This window comes from Neomonachus schauinslandi, chromosome 9 (assembly GCF_002201575.2).
Source record: "Neomonachus schauinslandi chromosome 9, ASM220157v2, whole genome shotgun sequence".
In the NCBI taxonomy this organism is placed as follows: Eukaryota; Metazoa; Chordata; class Mammalia; order Carnivora; family Phocidae; genus Neomonachus; species Neomonachus schauinslandi.
The window spans coordinates 64570178-64592605 of record NC_058411.1 but is presented as its reverse complement, the minus strand read 5'-3'; the positions used below and the strand labels follow the sequence as shown (position 1 = coordinate 64592605).

At 35.5% G+C, this 22428-nt stretch overlaps 1 protein-coding gene across 1 annotated transcript in view; it reads left to right on the top strand.

Moving 5' to 3' along the window:
- Positions 1-22428, top strand: part of SCFD1 (sec1 family domain containing 1) — a 105787-nt gene that overhangs the window by 62358 nt on the left and 21001 nt on the right. Inside the window, exons 15-19 of the mRNA XM_021695650.1 lie at positions 174-270; positions 5161-5231; positions 7299-7378; positions 11389-11451; positions 16762-16837. Coding sequence (XP_021551325.1) covers positions 174-270; positions 5161-5231; positions 7299-7378; positions 11389-11451; positions 16762-16837 — 387 coding nt within the window. The remainder of the gene's footprint in view (positions 1-173; positions 271-5160; positions 5232-7298; positions 7379-11388; positions 11452-16761; positions 16838-22428) is intronic.

Here is a 22428-nt window from a genome sequence, read left to right as displayed (position 1 = left end):
ATTGTTTTTTACATTAAGTGTATGATCAAAAGTAAGAAACTTGAAAATAAATTCTATTAGGAAATGAATGTTTTTAAAAATTGATCATAGAAAATAGAAACTTGTAAGCTGAGAGGCCCTTAGTATGTTTTTATTACTTGATGTAGCCTAATCTAATATTTATTTTGAAACAGGCAAGAAAACTAGATGTATATTTTGAATATGAAGAAAAAATAATGAGCAAAACTACTCTGGATAAATCTCTTCTAGATATAATATCAGACCCTGATGGTATGTACCATAAATTTGAGGTTACTGTTAAGACTCACAGCTGATGAATCCAGCATTTTCAATTTAAGTAAAATCTGAATAGAATTATTTTTTTTTCCTGACAACCCATGCTAATAATGAGATAACTAAGTGAGCTATTTTCTGTTGAGAAGTTTGTAGCAAAGCAGTTCCTAAAGTGGAAAAAATGATTTGCATTTTATTTCATTGAACTTTTCTCTCATGGTATTTAAGAACTCGTTATATTCATTTATTTAAAGTGATATATCTGAAGTTCAATTTCTGCTGATTTAAGAAGATTTGACAATTCAAAGCAGGTGTCTCTAAGTGATACACTTTCTAATTACTTTGGTTTAACCCTAAAGAGTTTCCTAAAAAGATACATCTAAAACTGAATTCTGTTTTAAATATTTAGGGAATTTGCTTTTAAAGAAACTCCTTAATCAATCCCTTTATATTTACATTTAACTAAGAATTTGTATGTTAGATTTTCTTAAAACAAGATACGATTCTTTGTACTTAAGAAAACGTATTATAATTATTGCTTTCAGTTATAATGATCATGGGATCTGCATAGGTTTTAGCCTCTAAAATTATCTAAACTTTAGAGATTTGATCATTTCAGAGTAGCTTTCAATTCAAATCTCAGTGCTTTTCCAAAATGAAAAAAGAGTATATAAGCTGTTCAGTTTATATTTTGCATACAAGTTATTTAGCTGAATGATGATGGTTTTTGAGTTAAAGTTTGGTACGAGTTTAAGTTGAAAAATAATAAATTCCAAATTGTTTGTAATTAGAGATTCTACTCCTAAAAACTTCTAAGAAGCTATAAATATTGCTCACACTTTTAAGAAGCTAGATTTGTAGTGAGAACCTAGCATTTTGAAGGTATTTACACTTTTGATCTCTACCCCCAATGTGGAGCTCGAACTCCTGAAAGTATTTACGTATTTATGCTTTGTAATGAAAAAAATGCAAAATATATAAGCCCATCACTTCAGAGATGTTCCTGATTATTTACAATAAGTTTTGAGTAAAGTTGAAGCAAATAAATGTGTTAATAGAAAAACAATCAGAACCTTCCTGTTTTCTTTCCCCTTACTTTCTCAGTTTATTTGTTAAGACATTAAGAATGGCAGAGCAAGGTAGGCATTCATGCAAAGTGGAAGTCTGGTGCCACTTTAGCCCAGAACAAGATGTTGGAACCTGAGCAGGTTGAGAAGGGCAACCACATGTAGGGTAAAGGGAAGCTTGGTGACCTACCATAAAGTGTCAAAGTCCCAGTGAATTTGAGCAGAGTATCCACATGTGAAAGCATGGTATATAAAAGCCCGAACAGATTGAGGAAGGTGACTGTACGCAGGAGCAACCCAGCATCAGTCCAAGTGGGGTGAGAAGTGTGGCCAGGCATGTGAGCAAATCCATTGTAGGAAATCAGAGCCCAAATGGAGTGAGAAGGCATCCATGCAGGCAAGGCAATGGCTGCAGAGATAGGGTATTTGTTACGTACCACAGACTGGTTAAATAAGTGTATATGTCAGATAATACAAAGGGAGCTAGGTTTCCTGTTGTCAGAGAAGGAAGGTATAAATATGGAAAGGGAGAAAACTATAATGAGCCCTGTAATGTTGGATTGGAATTGGAGGCATCATTGTAGACCTGGGTTTTCAGTATTTGTCAGAGAAATAAATACAGATACTTGTGTGTACACCTATATGTATTCCCTAGTCCAGCCAACTAAGCAGGGCTGGGACAACAATACTCCAGTAGTAAAGATTTTAGCTTATAAATACCATTTTCTACTAGGACTCACTGGAGAAGTAGTTGATTCCAGGGCTGAGCTAGGAAGAGAAAGTACAAAATGAGCCTAGAACATTTTGTTGTGTCAGAAAGCAAGTACTCAGAAAGTGATGGGACATGTCAAAGAAACCCAGAGTCAGCTTGAAGAGGCCCCTAGTGGCCAGATCATGACATCATGAGCACCAAAATAAATAATGATAACATAACTCACTGAATGAAATAGGAAGCCATCAGGCCGTAGAGATATAGTAAATGAATAAATGGAAGTTTTACAAGATATTTAGTTTCAAATTACCTCCCTACAAAATACTTCTAATTACAAAGAGAAGAACTAACTTTATAGTGGAGAAATATGATAGATCCCTTGCTAGGTAATCACAGTGAACATCATAAGTAATGAGACATATTGAAATAATGCCCCACCCAGTAGGATGCAATACAAAGAATATAGTATTTCTCTTGTGATATTCCTGCCAAAGGCATGTAACTGCAATCTGATCATGAGGAAATATCAAACAAAATTTAATTGTGAGATAGTCTACCAAAACAAAAACAAAAAACCAGCCTGTAATCTACTAAACATCAAGGCCATGCAAGTCAAGGAAAGACTGAGGACTGTTTCATACAGAAGAAGGTAACTGTGTGTTGTGTGACAGCTGTATATACCACGTGATTCTGAAATTGATCCTTTTGTCATAAAGAATGTTATAGAGACTAGTGGTGAAACTTGAAATTAATCTGAGGATTAGATGTTAGTAATGTATCAATGCTGATTTCCTGATTTTGATAGTTATTATATTGAGCTTATTATATTGGAGAATGTCTGACATTCGGGAATGATGGGACAGCAGGTCAACAACTTACTCTCAAATTGTTCAAGGAGATAAAAAGCTTTCTGAATTCTGCTTAAAATTTTCTCTAAGATATATCAGATTACTCAGTAAGAAAACTGACTTTAAAATTGAGAGCAGGGCGCCTGGGTGGCTCAGTTGGTTAAGCGACTGCCTTTGGTTCAGGTCATGATCCTGGAGTCCCTGGATCGAGTCCCGCATCGGGCTCCCTGCTCAGCAGGGAGCCTGCTTCTCCCTCTGACCCTCCCCCCTCTCATGTACTCTCTCTCTCATTCTCGCTCTCTCAAATAAATAAATAAATCTTAAAATTGAGAGCAGTTCCAGTGGAAACTTAGGTATGACAAGGGGATCCAGGCTGCTAGTTGTAGGTTCTAGAGTGCTTGCAGTTGTAAAGGATACATTTTTATAATTTCCATTTGATTTCTCTGTGATTAATATCATTATAAGCACCAGGATACTCTCCCAACTCTTACCATAGTATTCTTAAAACCCTTAGCAGAAATTTTGAGGCCTTTTATTAACACTATAGCAACTATAAAATGTTTCTTCTTGAAGAAGAGAGTGGGAACTCTCTCTTCTTTAAGCAGAATAAGTGCCTCCTATTAGAAAGGCTATGCTAGATGCTGAGGATGTTAAAAATAATAGCAAGGATCTGCAAGGCCCCTAAAACTCTGAAGGTGGGGAGCCTTTCTCTCCCATTTTAGGAGTAGTGGTCCCAAGAGCCTGCAGCAAGCCTCATTGCTCTCTTTCTCTTTGTCTTCTAACTGCTTAGTCATAAATTGCAGGAAATGCACAATGGAACAGGTAACTAAAGCCAAAGCTTTTGGGATGGAGCACCAAAACGGGAAAGCCAAGGGAATTGGAAACTACCAGGGAGATTGCAGAGAGGAAGTTGCTCAGGAAAGCAACCTCATAAAGTTGTTTATGAATTCCTGGGCTCACCCCTGAACTGCACATACGTGAATCAGATCCTAAACAGTATTATTCCAAAGACTGAGAGTTGAAGGGCTAGACAGTTTCCCAGTTCCCATAGAGGCCACTAGATAGTTGGACAGATCCCAGTAGCACTGCAGAAGGTTTTGAAAATATAAATCAATGATGGAACCACAACCCAGAGAAAGCTGTAGAAACTTTGGCCTGAACCCAACCAGGCTAATTACCTGCTAAACAAAAATAGCAGCTTTCTCCTAGGACTTAAACAAGACCCTGAATTTCATAATCTAATTTTCAAAATGTCCAAGATACAATATTTATTTGTAAATATTAAAACTTTGGAAAAACCCATCACTGATCTTTATTAACACTTTTAGGGAGTAAGGATAATTTGAGAACGGTTATCTGGATTTTGAACCATATAAAAAATCAATGGTTCATTAGTCATATTTTGAAAAATTTTTCCTAGTTTTTTTTCTATAATAAAGTATAACAGTTTCCAGTTCTTGAGGATTAGGACACACTTTGAAGTGAGAGTGCATATTGTTATTTGTTGGTGGTGAAACTGAGTTATCTCTGACTAGTGCTTTATCACTTTGCACCAGAGTACACCCAGTAGCAGAGGGGAGAATAAGTGAGTTCTTTGTACAGTTTTGGGCTCTGGGTAATAGGAGTAGCAGATCAAACGCACTGCGAGCAAGAAATTTCTTTGAAATCTTATGTTTTGTCTTAAACAATTTCAGGCAAATATATTTTGTATTATACAACAGTGTTTATTCTAATATAAATGTATTCTTTTCCCAAATCTTATAAGTGATACAATACTCTTCAGAAAGAGTCATATATATAGTGACCCCACTTTTGAGAAGTACCAAAGTTTTGTAACCCAACACCTAGAGTGACCATACAGCTATTTTCCCAGTCTCATTTTTATATCTGTTGTCCTTACATAATTCTTACTGGCATCCCCTTTCCATCCCAGAAGTATCCTGTTTTAGAATTTTATGATTACCCTACCTATACCTTTCTTTCTGAGTTTATATCTAAAAGGTAAATCTCTTACAGACATTTTGAAAGATAGAATGGAGGTACTTCTATATTCCATTCCATTAATCCCACAGCATTTAATCATTTTTCCATATCTGTATTATACATGGTTATAGCTATAGGGCCTATAATCTTGTCAGTTAAATCAAGAACCATATTTTATCTTGTCACATATCTGTGCCTTAAATTTTTATATACTTGTGTTGACTATAATATTTAACCACAATTATGAAAGTTTTTTTATTTATATTCCCCTATGTAGCAGGAACTCCAGAAGATAAAATGAGGCTGTTTCTTATTTATTATATAAGTGCACAGCAAGCACCCTCTGAGGTATGTCCTCTTTGTTCAGTTATTGGGCAAAAGGAGAAATATTTGTTTGTTTCAAAAACAGAAGACCAGATCACTATGGCCAAATAACTACCTTATTCCTTTCTTTAAAAGAAAAACAATTTGTTAAGGCTGGTTCTATTTACTGCTGAGTTTTATAGCAATATTTATTGTCACTAAGAGAACTATCCACTCATGAAATGTCTGACCACTTTTAAATTGTTGGAATATGAATTGGATTCAAATGGCCAAAATTCCTGTTTCTGGAAAATAGCTATTATAAACTAAGTTAACCAAGTTTGCTATGCTTTTTGAAACATTGGTCTTATTTCTCATTATGTGATAATCTTAAAAACTCTGTTTCTTTGCGTTATAGCCACTAATGTTTTCCAATGAATTTATCTTTAACCCAAAGTAAAAATTTGGTAATATATTTTTTTTAATTTGGTAATATTTTAAGGTTATTAAAAGCTAATGTTCGTTATAGAATATAAGGAGTCAGTTGTAGGAAAATACCCAGAGTTCCAAAAAGTTATGTAAATATTATAATTTAATTTAATGAGATTAAACTTCGGATTTGTATCTGTCATATGACTCATATAAAAATAAAGTTGACATTTTTTGTATTGCAATCAAATAACTTTTATATCAGTAAATTTCAGAATGATTGGAAAATGACAAATTTTCCTTTCTAGATTTTTTTCTCACTGGAAGAGTGGATTGTGGGTAATTTTGTTGTTTTCTTTTTCTGTCATAGGCCATCATTTGCTTTTGAAGAAAAAAAATTTTAAGTATATATAGGTAATTGATTTTGAAGGCAAATGGTGATTTTGGTATCAGTGTTGTTGCCAGGTTAGAGATCTGCTAACTCTCTCTAATGTTAACTCAGTGAAATTTTACTGGATGAGCAACAGGCATAAGAATTTTAGAGATGACATCTAGAATGATATTAATTGTTGTAAACTTCTTTCCTTCGCTGGTAGCATTTATTTTTAAAAGCCTGTTAGATCTTAACACTTCTTTTGGTCAAAAATCTCTGGCATGTTAAAACAGTAAACTAAACCCAATATTTGCTTTAGGCCAACTCTACTTTATTTTGGGCATATAGCTTTTGTTTTAATTCAGTAAGAAAATGTGGTTTTCTTTTCAGAAATATCTCATACCTGTATCTTTGGGGATTCTTACAGGCATATATATATATATATATATATATATATATATATATATATAAGGGATTATAGCCTATTTATAATATTTTCTTAAGAATTTATGATTTTAAAACTTAATTCCATATTCCCTTAATTTGACCACATTATTTTATTTTTATTTATTTTTGGTAAGGACCGTGTCTTTTCATAAGTTTAAGTGATCATTAAGAGGCTTAAAGCAAATTATGACTACTGATGTCAGCCTGATAGCCCCAAAAATGCAAAGTAGTAAAATCTCTCGTTGAAGGTGAGCTTTAAATTTGTCTTGTAAAATTTTTATGATGGAGTAACTACAATGATAGGCTCTTATAAAGTACAGGAATTCAACTACACTTACTCATCAAGAAACAAAAATAGCAAGAAAGAGAAAACAACAGTTTAAAAAGTGTAAGACACCTGATACTCAGTTAATGAATTTGGACCACAAGAGTGCATATGAGAGGGGAAAACCTGAATCTGCATTTCCCCTCAGTCAGTGTCATGTCACAATGTCCCCTTGTGTTTCTGGTTTTAAAAATATTCTTGGTCAAGTCAAATGTTTCGTTTAGTGCTTATCCCAAGGAAAGGCAGTCTATTTCAAAAATGGAGAAAAAACTGGCTCTGTTGGACTCAATGAGGGATGACCAAATACTAGATAGGTAATTTGGGAGCCTGTCAAAGGTAATTTTCATTAGATGTGATTTTTGTCTCAGGTGCTCACTTACAGACTCACTTAAAATATGACTCCACTCTACTTGGGTGCCTAGAACTTAAACTCATGCCTTTGGTCTAACTTTTTGATTAATCTAATAATAACAAACAAAATGGTCTTCTCTTTCACAAAAGTAAAATTTTTTATGATACCATTCTTTGCTTATTTCAGGCTGATTTGGAGCAATACAAAAAAGCTTTAATTGATGCAGGATGCAACCTTAATCCCTTACAATATATCAAACAGTGGAAGTAAGTTTTGTTTTCTTCTTACATAAGAGAGTACAATGGAAGTAGAGTTCCCAAGAAAATGGGAGTGTTACCAAGAAAATTTAACAATACCTTTTTTTTTTTTCCAGTGGCATAAATATTTCCCTATCTGGCCTTCCCTGTCCACAACTTAAAATTACATAAAATGGTGATAACTTTCCTAGACAAGTTTATATTTTCTTCATTGATTAGATAAGAACATCAAAGACTGAAAAGTTTGGGTCAAATGTCTCAAAAACATTAAAAGAAAATTTTAATTTCACTAGTAGAGAAATGCAGATTAGCACAGGGCAAAGATTTGGTAAAGTGCTGTGCCAAGGATATAGGCAGCTTAACTGGTGCATTTAAATTCTGCTATTAAAAATATAGATTGTCACAATTTTTGCTAGATGGTATAAAAATAAAAAAAATCTTTGACCGCACACTTCTGCTCATAAGAATTTATCCCAAAGAAGTAATTGGTGTTGTAAAATCTTAGAAGCAACCAACCTAAATGTCCTATAGTGGGCATTTCCATAAGATAGAATACAATTGAAAATTAAAAATCAGGTTATAGAAGACTTATTTAATAACACTGGAAAATGTATATGTTATATGATAAAGTGAAAAAATAGTTTATAACACTATTGATTTCATTGATTCCTCTTCTCTATGCCTAGGGGTTCTCCTAGACATTGTAAATACAATAGCGAACATGTGGAAGGCCCCTATGCTCACTGAATTTACATGGAGGGAACAATAAATCAACCAATAAGCAAAAAATGAACAGAATAATGTTAAACCATACTAAGTGATATAAAGAACATAACACCAAGTGATAAGATTTTTTTTTTTTAAGATTTTATTTAAATTCAAGTTAGTTAACTTTTAGTGTATTATTAAGTTTCTGGGGTAGAATTTAGTGATTCATCAGTTGCATATAACACCCAGTGCTCATTACATCAAGTGCCCTCCTTAATGCCCATCACCCAGTTACCCCATCCTCCTACTCACCTCCCCTCCAGCAACCCTCAGTTTTTCTCTGTAGTTAAGAGCCTCTTATGGTTTGCCACCCTCTCTGTTCTTTTTCTATTTTTCCTTCCCTTCCTCTATGTTCATCAGTTTTGTTTCTTAAATTCCACATATGAGTGCAAGTGATAAGATCTTAACTTGGGGGTGAGAGTTAAATTTGTCGAGAAGATCAGGAAAAGTCTCTGAGTAGGTGGTATTTGAGCTAAACTTAGATGACAGTTTTTACAGTATGATCTCTATTATCTATATATTTATCTATCCATCTCTGTGTGTGTATGTATGTATGAACATATACATATCATTACATAGCTGAAATGACATACATTAAAATGTTAATAGTGGGTAATTCCAAGTAGTAGAATTTTTTTATTTTGTGTGCTTATCTTTATTTTCCAAATTTTCTACAACAAACATTACCATACAATATTTCTTAAAATAATTAATACTACAAGATTGAATATGCTTTCCAAGCTCAACTGTATTAAGAAATGTGCCAAGTTGTTATCAGGAGTTATCTCTGAGTTTTTGAGTTTGAGTGCTTTTTATTATCTATACTTTTGTTTGCTTTTTCAGATTTGTTTTTTTATGGGGTTTTTTTTATCTTTTTTTTTTTTGGTAGAGAGACAGCGAGAGAGGGAACACAAGCTGGGGGAGTGGGAGAGGGAGAAGCAGGTTTCCCGCCGAGCAGGGAGCCCGATGCAGGGCTCCATCCCAGGACCCTGGGATCATGACTTGAGCCGGAGGCAGACGCCTAACGACTGAGCCACCCAGGCACCCCTTAAGATTTTATTTTTAAGTAATCTCTACACCAAACATGGGGCTCAAACTTATAACCCAGGGATCAAGAATCACACACTCCACTGACTGGAGTGTCAGCCAGACACCCCTCTTTTTTTTTAAGTAATCTCTGCCCCCAATGTGGGGCTCGAACTCATGACCCCAAGATCAAGAGTCACATGCTGTACTGACTAAGCCAGCCAGACAGACACCCCTGCTTTTTCAAATTTCTTTCATATGACTGTGTTCTTGCAATAAGAAAAACATACAACAAATGTCTGTTTAAAAAGAGAAACTGAAAACTACCTTTTCCAATTTTTTATAATACATACCCTTTACACATTTGGCTGTGTGGCATATTGTCATTGTTTTTTTACATTATGATTTGTCTGGAACTCCTTCATCAAACATTTGTTATAAGAAGAAAGCCAGTCTTGGGCATCATTTTATATGGTTATAAAATATTGAATTTCTAACAGTTTTTTTTTCTAATTATGAGTAATACCACTTTTTCAAAGAAAATTTTAGAAAACTCAGGTATAAAGTAAAACTTTACCTGTAATCTCATCATCCAGAGCCTACAACTAAATATTAGTGTATATCTTTTTATATGCACATTACATGTATTTTTTAAGACTTGGAAATCATTATTATAGATACAGTTTAATATATATTCTAGTTTTTCCATTAACTTTCATTACCAGTTCATTTTCTTAAATAGTGGTTTTTTAAATTTTCTTCAGTGGTGGTATTTAGTGTTTGCATAATGTTCAGCCATAAAAATGTACCATTATATATCTAGTGAAAAATAAATATTGGTTGAAGGCAGAAATTCTAGTCTACTTCTGAAAACATTTGATTCACACCCTCCTTTCTGAACAAGATTGTGATTTTTGTCCAGATTGAAATAGAGTATTTTTAGCATCTCAACTCTCACATCTTAGTGATTCTCATTCCTTTTTTACTCTCATGAAATTTTCTCATATGTAAGTAGACTTTTTTCTTTTACAAAAACAGTTGGAATAATTAGGAATTATTGTAATAGAATATTGAGTCACATAAAAATATTTATGGTATGCTGTTAAAATGTTATAGAACAAGTATTTACAATATGATATCAATTTTGTTTTTGAAAGTCTATATGTTATATATACATATATCCAAAGATTAGAAGAAAATACACACAAATCCTAACAGTGATCCTCAAAGTGGTAGGGTTCTTTTGGGAGCATTCTGTTTTCTGGATTCTCTACCGTGAACATATTCTCAGAAGACAAATATTTTTAAAAACACATCTTAAGTGCCATCTTTTTGCCCAGCCTTCAGGAATTCCGTAGTTTAGTTAAATAGATTCTGGACATTTAGAAAGATTTGAAAATAAATGATTATATGCAATTAAGTATAAAAGTGTGTGTTGTAGGGTGCCTGGATGGCTCAGTTGGTTAAGCGACTGCCTTCAGCTCAGGTCATGATCCTGGAGTCCCGGGATCGAATCCCGCATCGGGCTCCCTGCTCAGCAGGGAGTCTGCTTCTCCCTCTGACCTTCCTCCTTCTCATGCTCTCTGTCTCTCATTCTCTCTCTCTCAAATAAATAAATAAAATCTTTAAAAAAAAAAAAAAGTGTGTGTTGTAGAATGTAACTCTGAAAAGGAAAAATCATTGGGTAGTAGAATTAGAATAGTGTTAATGAAGAAAGGGGTTTTGAGCTGAGTCTTAAAAGGAAATGCACAATTTCTGTTGGAGAAGAAAGCAGTCAGTTTATCCCCCTCAAAGGACAGCATGAGTAAAGATATGTGTCTGGGGATGAGGGAGTATGGAATGTGGGGAACAGTAAAAGCGACTTAATCAGTACATGATTGTTCTTTTAAGGCAGCAAGTCTGTTTCATATTAAGGATCATATATAATAAAAGGAAAAAAATCTTGAAGTTTGGGAAATGCATTTGTGTTTTTTTTAAGAATCTCAGTGTTTCAGTACTAATTGTACTATACTTGGGTGTCATTTTACATGATTAAAAATCATATCAGTATTTATATACTTGTTCCAGTGCTAATTGTACTGAAACATTGTATTAGTTGAAAAATTATTACTATTTTCAGAAAATGTCTGCATAGTAAAAGTTATAGTCAATAGAGTTTTTAATTCTGTGATGCTGAATGTTAGCTCTGATAATCAACTTTTTAATATAACTTTTTTATTTCATAGGGCTTTTGCCAAGATGGCCTCAGCTCCTGCCAGCTATGGTAACACTACCACTAAACCAATGGGGTAAGTATTTTTAATAATTCTGATTGAATAAGTCTCGTACTCCAGACCATAATTAGACTCACATGCCTTAAAAACACACTGACACTTTGGTTTTTGGGGGGCTTGGGGGTTTTTTTAATTTTAATTTTTTTTTAAGATATATTTGTTTTAGAGAGAAAGAGCGAGTGGGGGAAGGGCAGTGGGAGAGAATCTTCAAGCAGACTCCCCAATAAGCAGGGAGCCTGAGCTGAAACCAAGAGTCAGACGCTTAACCAACTGAGCCACCCAGGCACCCAGAAACACACTGACACTTTGTATTCAGAATGTTTTCATTGTGCTATGAATGTCAACATGCTTTTGCCTTCCTTAAGTTTAAATTCTCATTTTAAAATACAAGTTAATATATTTTACATGGTATGAGCTGTTGGCTTCTTCTTCCTTCTTAAAACATTTTATTTTTTGTTTTCAGAAGTAAAAGGAAGGTTAAAGCTATTCTTATATCAGTGTTGATAAGTATATAGATTTGGAGCTAGGCACTCAAGACTTAGCTTCAAGATAGACCTAGGTATACTGTTAAATGACAAGGAGGAGGTCCCCAGAAGTGGGTCTGACTTCTGATTCCAGAGAATCCTATAGTGTGCATGATTTTCAAAGTAGCTGAGCAAGGTAATTCTAACTACTCTTTTTTATACCATACTTATTTCAAATTCCTTAATTTTTAGAACAGGAAAACAGTTTTATTCTAGCCTCACCCTGAGCTTCTGGTTTTAATGAAACAATTTGCAAAAAGCAAAAACACTCAGCCTAAGGCAGGACCTTGTAAATGCTTGATAAGGTGAATCCAGCTAGCCTCACCTTTGTGCAGTGCTATGTAGGTTAGCACTCAAAGTTGCCTGGTACTAGGGAATTGCCTCTGAACTCCTTATTCCAACAAAGATTACGTTCTCTTGTTTCTATTAAAGAAAGGATTTTCCATCTTGTCCAGCTCTTCATTTCAGAGAAGAGTAAGGACAAGATAGGGAAAAGGAAATTTATTTGGAAAATTTCTCTTATCTATTTAATAGACTTTCCAGTTTCATGTCTTAAAATCTTAACTGAATATTAAAAACCTATTAGGTTTCTTATGGATTTCGTACTTGAGAATTTTAATAAAATGTGTTATAGGAAAATCTTGATTTGAAGGATATTCCTAGCCTTCTGATATCATAATACTGGAATACCATTCTATCCCACAAAGCATCCCTTGATCCAAAGTGAGAGACTAAGCCACAAATGTAAACCCAGTGTGGCAGGTCATTTGTTGGTGTTATTTTTGTTAAAAATTCAGACAATAAACATTTCTTCAGAATTGAGGTAAAACTAAGTATGTTGTGCTTCACATTTTTATATGATAGATTTTATGTATTGTGGGGGTATCGTATAACACAGGACTGGATCTAGCTGCTGTGATGTAGAGAAAATAGTAACTTTTGACCTACTCGTAATACTTAACACTCATATATATTTTCAACTTGTTAGTGTGTTTTGAATTCCTAAAACAAGTTATCTTATTTACTATCTCTAATTTTGTTATTTTAGTATTAAGGCAATCAGGAAAGCAGGGAATTCTCTTCAAATTATAATTTGCCTAAAAACTAGAGGCAGGGGCGCCTGGGTGGCTCAGTCATTGAGCGTCTGCCTTCGGCTCGGGTCATGATCTCAGAGTCCTGGGATCAAGCCCCACATCGGGCTCCCTGCTTAACGGGAAGCCTGTTTCTCCCTCTCCCACTCCCCCCGCTTGTGTTCCCTCTCTCGCTGTCTCCCTCTTTAAAAAATAAATAAATAAAAACTATAGGCATACCTCAGAGATATTGTGGGTTCAGTTCCAGACCACTGCAATAAAGTGAATATTGCAATAAAGCAACTTGAAATTAATTTTTTGGTTTCCCATGCATGTAAGTTATATTTGCACAATACTGTAATCACTTAAAGGTGTCAAAGCATATTGTCAAAAAAACGTACGTATTTAAAAATAACTTACTGCTAAAAAATGTTAACCATCATCTGAACTTTCATCAAGTCATAATCTTTTCGATGGTGGAGGGTCTTGCCTTGATGTTGATGGTTGCTGACTGGTCGAGGTGGTGGTTCCTGAAGGTTGGGGTGACTGTGGCAATTTCTTACAATAAGATTACAGTGAGGTTTGTTGCATCAATGGATTCTTCCTTCACAAACAGTTTCTTTGTAGCAACGCATAGGGCTTGATAATTTTACCTGTAGTAGAACTTCTTTCAAAATTGGGGTCAGTCCTTCAAACCCTGCCACTGCTTTATCAAAAAAATTTATGGAATATTCTAAATCCTTTGTCGTCATTTCAGCAGTCTTCACAGCATCTTCATCAGTAGATTCAGTCTCAAGAAACTACTTTCTTTGTTCATCTGTAAGCAACAACTCCTTACTCATTCAAGTTGTATCATGAGATTACAGCAACTCAGTCACATCTTGAGGCTCCACTTCTAATTCTAGTTCTCTGTTTCTACCACATCTGCAGTGACTTCTTCCACTGAAGTCCCGAACCCCTCTAAGTCACCTGGCAAGGTTGGAATCACCTTATTCCATACTTTCGCTCATGTTGATATTTTGACTTCTTCCCATGAATCATGAATGTTCTTAGTGGCATCTAGAATGGTAAAACCTTGAAGGTTTTCAGTTTAGTTTGCTCAGATCCATCAGAGGAATCACTATCTGTGGCAGCTATAGCTTTAAGAAATATATTTCTTAAATAAGAAAATTTGAAAGTCAGAATCACTCCTTGATCCATAGGCTACAGAATGGATAGTTTATTAGCAGGCTTGAAAACAACATTAATTTCATTGTATATCTCCATCACACCTCTTAGGTGACCAGGTGTATTGTCAATGAGCAGTAATATTTGGAAAGGAATCTTTTTTTCTGAGCAGTAGACTTCAACAGTGGGCTTAAATACTCAGTAAATCATGCAAACAGATGTGCTGTCATCCAGGCTTTGTTGTTCCATTTCTAGAGCACAAGTAGATTTAGCATAATCTTAAGGGATAATTCCTAGGGATTTTCAGAATGGTAAATGAGCGTTGGCTGCAATTTAAAGTCATCAGCTGCATTAGCCCTTAATAAGAGTCAGCCTATCCTTGAAGTGTTGAAGCCAAGTCTTGAATTCTCCTAGCTGTGAGAGTCCTAGATGGCATCTTCTTCCAGTAGAAGTCCTATTTTGTCTCTTTTGAAAAACTGTTGTTTAGTGTACCCCCTTCATTCATTACCTTAGCTAAATCTGGATAACTTGCTTCGACATCAACACTTGCTGCTTCATCTTGCACTTACCTTATAGAGATGACTTCCTTCCTTGAACCTTATGAACCAACCTCTGCTAGCTTCATATTTTTCTTCTGTAGCTTCCTCACCTCTCTCAGCCTTCATAGAGTTAAAGAGAGTTAGGGCCTTGCTCTGGATTAGACTTTGGCTGGAGGGAATTTTGTGACTGGTTTGATCTTCTGTCCAGATTACACAAACCTTTTCCATCCATATCAGTAATAAGTCTGTTTTGCTTTCTTATTCGTGTGTTCACTGGAATAGCATTTTTAATTTCCTTCAAGAACTTTTCCTTTGTGTTCACAACTTGGCTAACTGGCATAAGAGGCCTAGCTTTCAGCCTTTCTCAGCTTTCAACATGTCTTCTTCCTCACTAAATTAGTTGTGGCTTTTGATTTAAAGTGAGAGACGTGCTCTTTTTCGTGGTGCCTGGAGGTGGTAGGCTGCTTTAGGATGCAGCTGAACATCTCTTTACCAGCTACTGGCTGCCAGAAACTCATTGAAGTAGATGATAAACACAAACTTCACCTCTTTTATGAGAAGTGTTGGCCACAGAAGTTGCTGCTGATGCTCTGGGTGAAGAAAGATTACGTGGTCTGAGTCAATGGTGGCAATGACAAGGCTTCCCAGTAAAGCAAGGTGTCTTGACCCATGGCCATGTCTGCCTGCTGCTGAATAAGGAACATTCCTGAGGTCTAGAGAAAGACCTAGGAGGACTGAAGAAAGAAAGCACAAGTCTGTTTGAGGTTGCATTGTGAATGCCAGTCTCAATGTTCTCAACTTGGTCATTGTGAAAAAGCGGGGGAAGGGATATTCCTGGACTCACTGACAGCACTGGGCGTCATTGCGTGGGGCCCAAACGAGCTAGCAGAATCTGCAAACTTTTCAGTGTCTGTAAAGATGATGTCCACCAGTATGTTGTAAGAAAGCCCCTAAACGAAGAAGGTAGGAAACCAGGAACCAAAAGCATCCAAGATTTAACATCTTGTTACTCCACATGTCCTCCAACACAAGCATCAGCATATTGCTCTGAAGAAACAGTGTACTAAGAAAAGCAAGGAAGAAGCTACAGGCTATACTAGACTTTTGGCCAAGAGAATGAAGGAGGCTAAAGAAAAACACCAGGACCAGATTGCCAAGGGATGGAGGCTGTCCTCTCTGAGAGCTTCTACCTCTAAGTCTGAATCCAGTCAAAAAGGAGATTGTCTAGGAATAACAAATAAATAAGATCAGACATCAAAAAAATAAAGTGAGAGACATGTGATTCTTCCTTTCCACCTGAACACTTAGAGGCCATTATAGGGCTATTAATTGGCCTAATTTTAATATTGTGTGTCAGGGAATAGGAAGGCCCAAGGAGAGGGAGAGAGACAAGGGAACAGGCAGTTGATAGAGCATTCAGAACACACCCAGCATTTATCAGTTAAGTTTGCTGTCTTACATGGGTGAGGCTTGTGGCACCCGGAAACAATTACAGTAGTAACATCAGAGACCACTGATTACAGATCACCATAGCCAATACAGTAATAATGAAAAAGTTTGAAATATTGTGAGAGTAACCAAAATGTAACACAGGGACATGAAGTGAGCAAATGCTGATGGAAAAATGGTGCCAATAGACTTGTTAATGCAAGGTTTCCGTAGACCTTCAATTTTGTTTAAAAAAACAACTATCTGCAAAGTGCACTATACTGAAGCAAGATAAAATGAGGTATGCCTATATAGCTAAGACTAAGCAGTTAAAATGTTTAATTTGAAGACAGCTTTTATTTTTACATTTTATGAATAATTATTTACTAGTCAGAGTATTTTATCACTTTTATTGTTAGATAAAATTACAGCAGTGATGTATATGAAAGCAAAAATTCTCAGGTCACTTCTGTTTAGTGAGAATAAAAGTGGTAAGTACAGTGAGCATCAGCAGGTCATGTATAATCAGGCAAATATTTTATCTGTAACAAATTGGAAAGATAATTTATACTTTGTGTGATCTTCTTTTGTCCCTAGTCTCTTATCACGAGTCATGAATACAGGATCACAGTTTGTTATGGAAGGAGTGAAGAACCTGGTATTGAAACAGCAAGTGAGTATACTTATTAAAAAACATTCTGGTAACTTTTTTTTTTGAGATTTTATTTATTTGAGGGCTCCTGGGTGGCTCAGTTGGTTAAGCAACTGCCTTCGGCTCAGGTCATGATCCTGAAGTCCCGGGATCGAGTCCCGCATCAAGCTCCTTGATCAGCAGGGAGTCTGCTTCTCCCTCTGACCCTCTCCCCTCTCATGTGCTCTCTCTCTCTCTCTTATTCTTTCTCAAATAGATAAATAAAATCTTAAAAAAAAAAAAAGATTTTATTTATTTGAGAGAAAGAGAGAGCAAGAAAAATGGTGGGGAGGGGAGAGGGAGAAAGAGAAGCAGACTCCCTGCTGAGCGGGAAGCCTGATGTGGCCTCGATTCCCAGGACCCTGAGATCATGACCTGAGCCAAAAGCAGGGGCTTAACCGGCTGAGCCACACAGGCGCCCCCATTTTGGTAACATTTGAACATAAATATTGGCAGGTTGATGCTCAGCTAGAACAACTTTCTAGATATATTCAAGTTATTTGGAAATATTTGGAATAAAGTAAAATCAAAGGGTCTTTTATTCTGGTATATTTAAGAATATTTTACATGTGTAGTTCAGAGCTTTTTTTTTTTAATTTGTTCATTTGGACTTTATTGACACTTTCAAATATACATTAGTATAGCAATCTTTCCTGAACCCTTCACCAGGCTTCAGTACTCAGCATCCTGTCATTCTTGTTTCATATTCTATAATATATATATATAATATATATTATATATTCATTTATTCATTTATTTTTACTGAGATAGTTTTAAGGAAAATCTGAGACATAATATTTCATACATAAATATTTCAATTTATAATGAGAAGGATTTTAAAGGCCAGATTTTAAAAAGAGAGTGAATTAGCGGTTATTCAAATGTGAATATTAAGTGTTTACTTGTTTTCAGAAAAAAATAGATCGTTTCTTTCTCTGAACTTCCTCCATACTTTTATCTTTCTTACAATATTTACATGCAGTATTTTGTATTGATGTTATTTTTTACTCCCCCCACCCCCAGTTTTATTGAGATAAAATTGACATGTGTTTAACTACTTCTTGATAAGATCCTTGAGGGCAAGCAGTTTTTTCCCCATCTTTGAATTTTCAATAGCACTTTGCATACAGTAGGTAATTCAGTTCTTTTTTTGGGTAACGTTTTATTATAAAAGCCATGTAGTATTAGTAAAGAACAGTGAAAAAATTATAGTTTGCTTTATTTAATTAAAAGGCTGATGACTTTCCAAACTTAAGATACATTCTAGATAGTTTGCATTATTTCCTAATTACTTAGGAATACTTTTTAGCTTCATTATCCCTCTTAGGAATTCTATTCAATCCCTCCCAGTCTACCTCTCTCCTGGTAAGGAGCTACTAGTAAGTACGTAATCCACTCTTTTACTGGTTTACAGCACTTCCCTGAGTCAGTTTCTTTGTTCTCTTCGACTGTAGAGGTTGAAAAGATACAAAATAGGAAGTTGGGCACATTAGAGACCAACGTGTTATACTTTACAGTTTAACCTAGCGCCTGCTAAAGAGAAAATTACTCATGACACTTGTTAAAGAACAATAAACAAAAGGTATTAGGACCACCACAGTAGGGTTTTGCAGTTGGGGAGGAAGATTGGGTTCAATTCCAAATCTATCAAGGAAAAGTGGGAATTTATAGCCAAGGATGAGGGTAGGGATCAGTGGATATAAAATTACTAAAAGGAAACATCAGGGATAAAAGAGGATTCTGGCTAAACCAATCTAATAGGATCTTTACTGAAGGCAGGCCAAATGTGATCAGACATCACCTGGGAGATGAGGAACCTGATCAGATATTAGGGTGATCAGGTATTGAAGATGAGAAATTCTCACTAAACTGACTTAACAGGATTCTTTTTAAATCGGACTATTCAAAGATGGACAGAGTTCAGAAGTCAAGGCCCCATTGAAAGGGCTCGGGGGAGCCTGAGTAGAGTTTTGTCAAGGAGAGAATCTCTGTCACACCACTCAATTTATCATTAACTATGGACAAGATGATTTTGTTATGTGATACAGAAGGGGAACCACCAGCCCCTAAGATACTGTCTGCCTTTCAGTAGACAGAGTGGCTGTTGTATAACCACATGTAGTTAAATTTATGTATAAGGAGATTTACATATTTTTCTAACGGTTCACTCTTACAAGGAAATCACAGTAGTAGAATAACTCAGCATGGAGAATTATAGACTTCAGTCTTTGAAATGATCGATTTTTTAACTTACTACTTTAGAGTCACATGTTACATGTCCACTAGTGTTTGTAAGAAGTGTCTGAACTGATCAACTTGAGTATTTTATTGTGTTAACACAAAAGTTGGTTTGTTTAAAGTTCATTTAGTATATAAAAAGAACCTGGCATCTGTAACCTCAAATTCCTTTGCTTTTCTTAATATTACAATTAACAAACTACTTTGAAATAGGCAGTTTCTCACTTATAAAAGTAAAATTTGGTATGATTGGTGGTTATCTCTATCTGTAGTATATTCTGTCGCCATGACTAGAAGAGCTGTGTCATTTTTTTAAAGTGTATGTTAATAAGACATACATTTCAGGCTCAAATTAGAGGAAATATTTATTGATTTTTTTGGGTCAGAGGGTAGTTCATTTTATATTGTGAAGTAAAAAATGCTATATTAAAAAACAAAGTTTAATATGATCTTTTGTTTTTTTTTTAACTTTTTTTAAAATAAAATTTTATTTATTTATTTGAGAGAGAGACAGAGTGAGAGACAGAGAGCACAAGCAGGGTGAGGGGCAGAGGGAGAAGCAGACTCCCCGCTGAGCACTCAGGGAACCTGCTGTGGGGCTCGATCCCAGAACTCCAGGATCATGACCTGAGCCGAAGGCAGACACCTAACCGACTGAGCCACCTAGGGGCCCCTCATTTTTTTTTTTAAGAGTAAGTCTAGTCTTTATTTTTTTTTTTTTAATTTTATTTTATTATGTTGGTCACTATGTAATACATCATTAGTTTTTTTTTTATTATGTTATGTTAATCACCATACATTACATCATTAGTTTTGGATGTAGTGTTCCATGATTCATTGTTTGCATATAACACCCAGTGCTCCATTCAGTACGTGCCCTCTTTAATACCCATCACCAGGCTAACCCATCCCCCCACCCCCTCCCCTCTAGAACCCTCAGTTTGTTTCTCAGAGTCCATAGTCTCTCATGGTTTGCCTCCCCCTCCGATTCCCCCCCCCTTCATTTTTCCCTTCCTACTATCTTCTTCTTCCTTTTTTAACATATAATGTATTATTTGTTTCAGGGGTACAGGTCTGTGATTCAACAGTCTTACACAATTCACAGCGCTCACCATAGCACATACCCTCCCCAGTATCTATCACCCAGCCACCCCATCCCTCCCACCCCCCACCACTCCAGCAACCCTCAGTTTGTTTCCTGAGATTAAGAATTCCTCATATCAGTGAGATCATAGGATACATGTCTTTCTCTGATTGACTTATTTCGCTCAGCATAGTACCTTCCAGTTCCATCCACATCGTTGCCAATGGCAAGATTTCATTCCTTTTGATGGCTGCATAATATTCCATTGTATATATATACCACGTCTTTATCCGTTCATCTGTCGATGGACATCTTGGCTCTTTCCATAGTTTGGCTATTGTGGACATTGCTGCTATAAACATCGGGGTGCACGTACCCCTTCGGATCCCTACATTTTTATCTTTGGGGTAAATACCTAGTAGTGCAATTGCTGGGTTGTAGGGTAGCTCTACTTTCAACTTTTTGAGGAACCTCCATATTGTTTTCCAGAGTGGCTGCACCAGCTTGCATTCCCATCAACAGTGTAGGAGGGTTCCCCTTTCTCCGCATCCCCGCCAAATATTGTGAAGATGTCAATGCTACCTAGAACATCATTAGTTTTTGATGTAGTGATCCATGATTCATTGTTTTTGTATAACACCCAGTGCTCCATAAAAATGAGTTTACTGAAGGATATATGCCTAATTTTTAAATGTTAGTTTTTTCTGGGTGAGTATTCATCTCTGATTACTTCCATATGATAAATTCCTGTAGTTGAATTATGGAATCAAAGGGGTGAGCATTTGTCATTGTTCTTAATAAATATTACCAAATTGCCCTCCAGAAAAGATGTACCTACTGACTGGCAGGGACTTAAAGCGCTTGTTTCTTGACATCCTTCCCAACCTTGGTGCGTGCATATATTGTGTATATGTGTGTGGTCTTTGTCAGTTTAATAATTTTTTTAAAGATTTATTTATTTGAGAGAGAGAGTGGGGGTGGGCAGAGGGAGAAGCAGACTCCCCGAGGAGCAGGGAACACGATGCGGGACTCAATCCCAGAACCCCAGAATCACAACCTGAGCTGAAGACAGATCCTTAACTAACTGAGCCACCCAGGTGCCCCTAGAGGATACATCTTTAACTCTTTTTTAACCTACTGATTTCCACTGCTTGCAATTTATTCATTTTTAAAAGAGGGATTATTTTAGCAAACAAGCCAGAGTGAAATAAGACTTCTAAATTATTCAACTTTGTGCTGTATTACTCATCACATTCTTGTATAATTATCCTCACACAAATAAATTCCAAATCTGTAAATATCATTCAGGTGGTTTTATGTGATAGCTGATAGTTGTGATGCATAAAACTTACCTTGCCCAAAAAACAAAGTATACAAAGCTCTTACAAGCAATGTAGGAAACTAGACAATAAATACTCTTTTTATTTCATTTATAGCTTAAAACATTTATTCATATAAAAAATGCAAAACAAAAATACTACAGTATATTTTATTATTTCCTCATCTGTAAGATATTGATGTGGATATTGGATTCACCCATAGATCCTTTTCTGATTTATAATTTCAAAATTTTGGAAACAGGTGATCTATCTTATTCCCCCTCCCTTTTCCTATCTTTACTTCACTGACAACTTTCTGTCCCTTATTATCATTGATAATTGCTCATTCCCAATGTGTTTCTGGTATCCACACATTTCATCTTATTCTTTACTAGGCTGATACAGTCTTCAAGATAAGCATTTTCAAGGAAGTCCACATACTAGTTTTCATTATCCAGGGCTTTGACAATCACAACAGCAGCAACTCTTGTCCCAGCCTCAATGCTGACTTCAGCATCAGAATATCATCCCCAGGCCAGGGCTGCAAGGAGAGAGTTAGAAATAGTCACCATAGACCAGATGGCAATATAGGGCAACCAGTGGCTAATTCTAGGAGAACTAAAGGAAAAAAACTTTTTAACTGTTTTGGATGTAAAGCTGTATTACTTTTCTTAGATTGGTTTTTAATTTCTGTGAATATTTTATTTCAGTTTTGCTTTTAAGCAATGACACTGTCAAAGATAAAATTAACATTGTTTCTGTTTAAACTTTTCCAGTGACTAAAATTATAAAACATGACTGTGGTCATAAAACCAGTAAGGGTTTTTAGAAATAGATTTTTTTTCTCCAAATAAAATTTCTAGTTCATGTATCTGAAATTTGAGGATTTTAGAAATACTGATCTTTAATTTAGGATATTCATGTGTATGAGA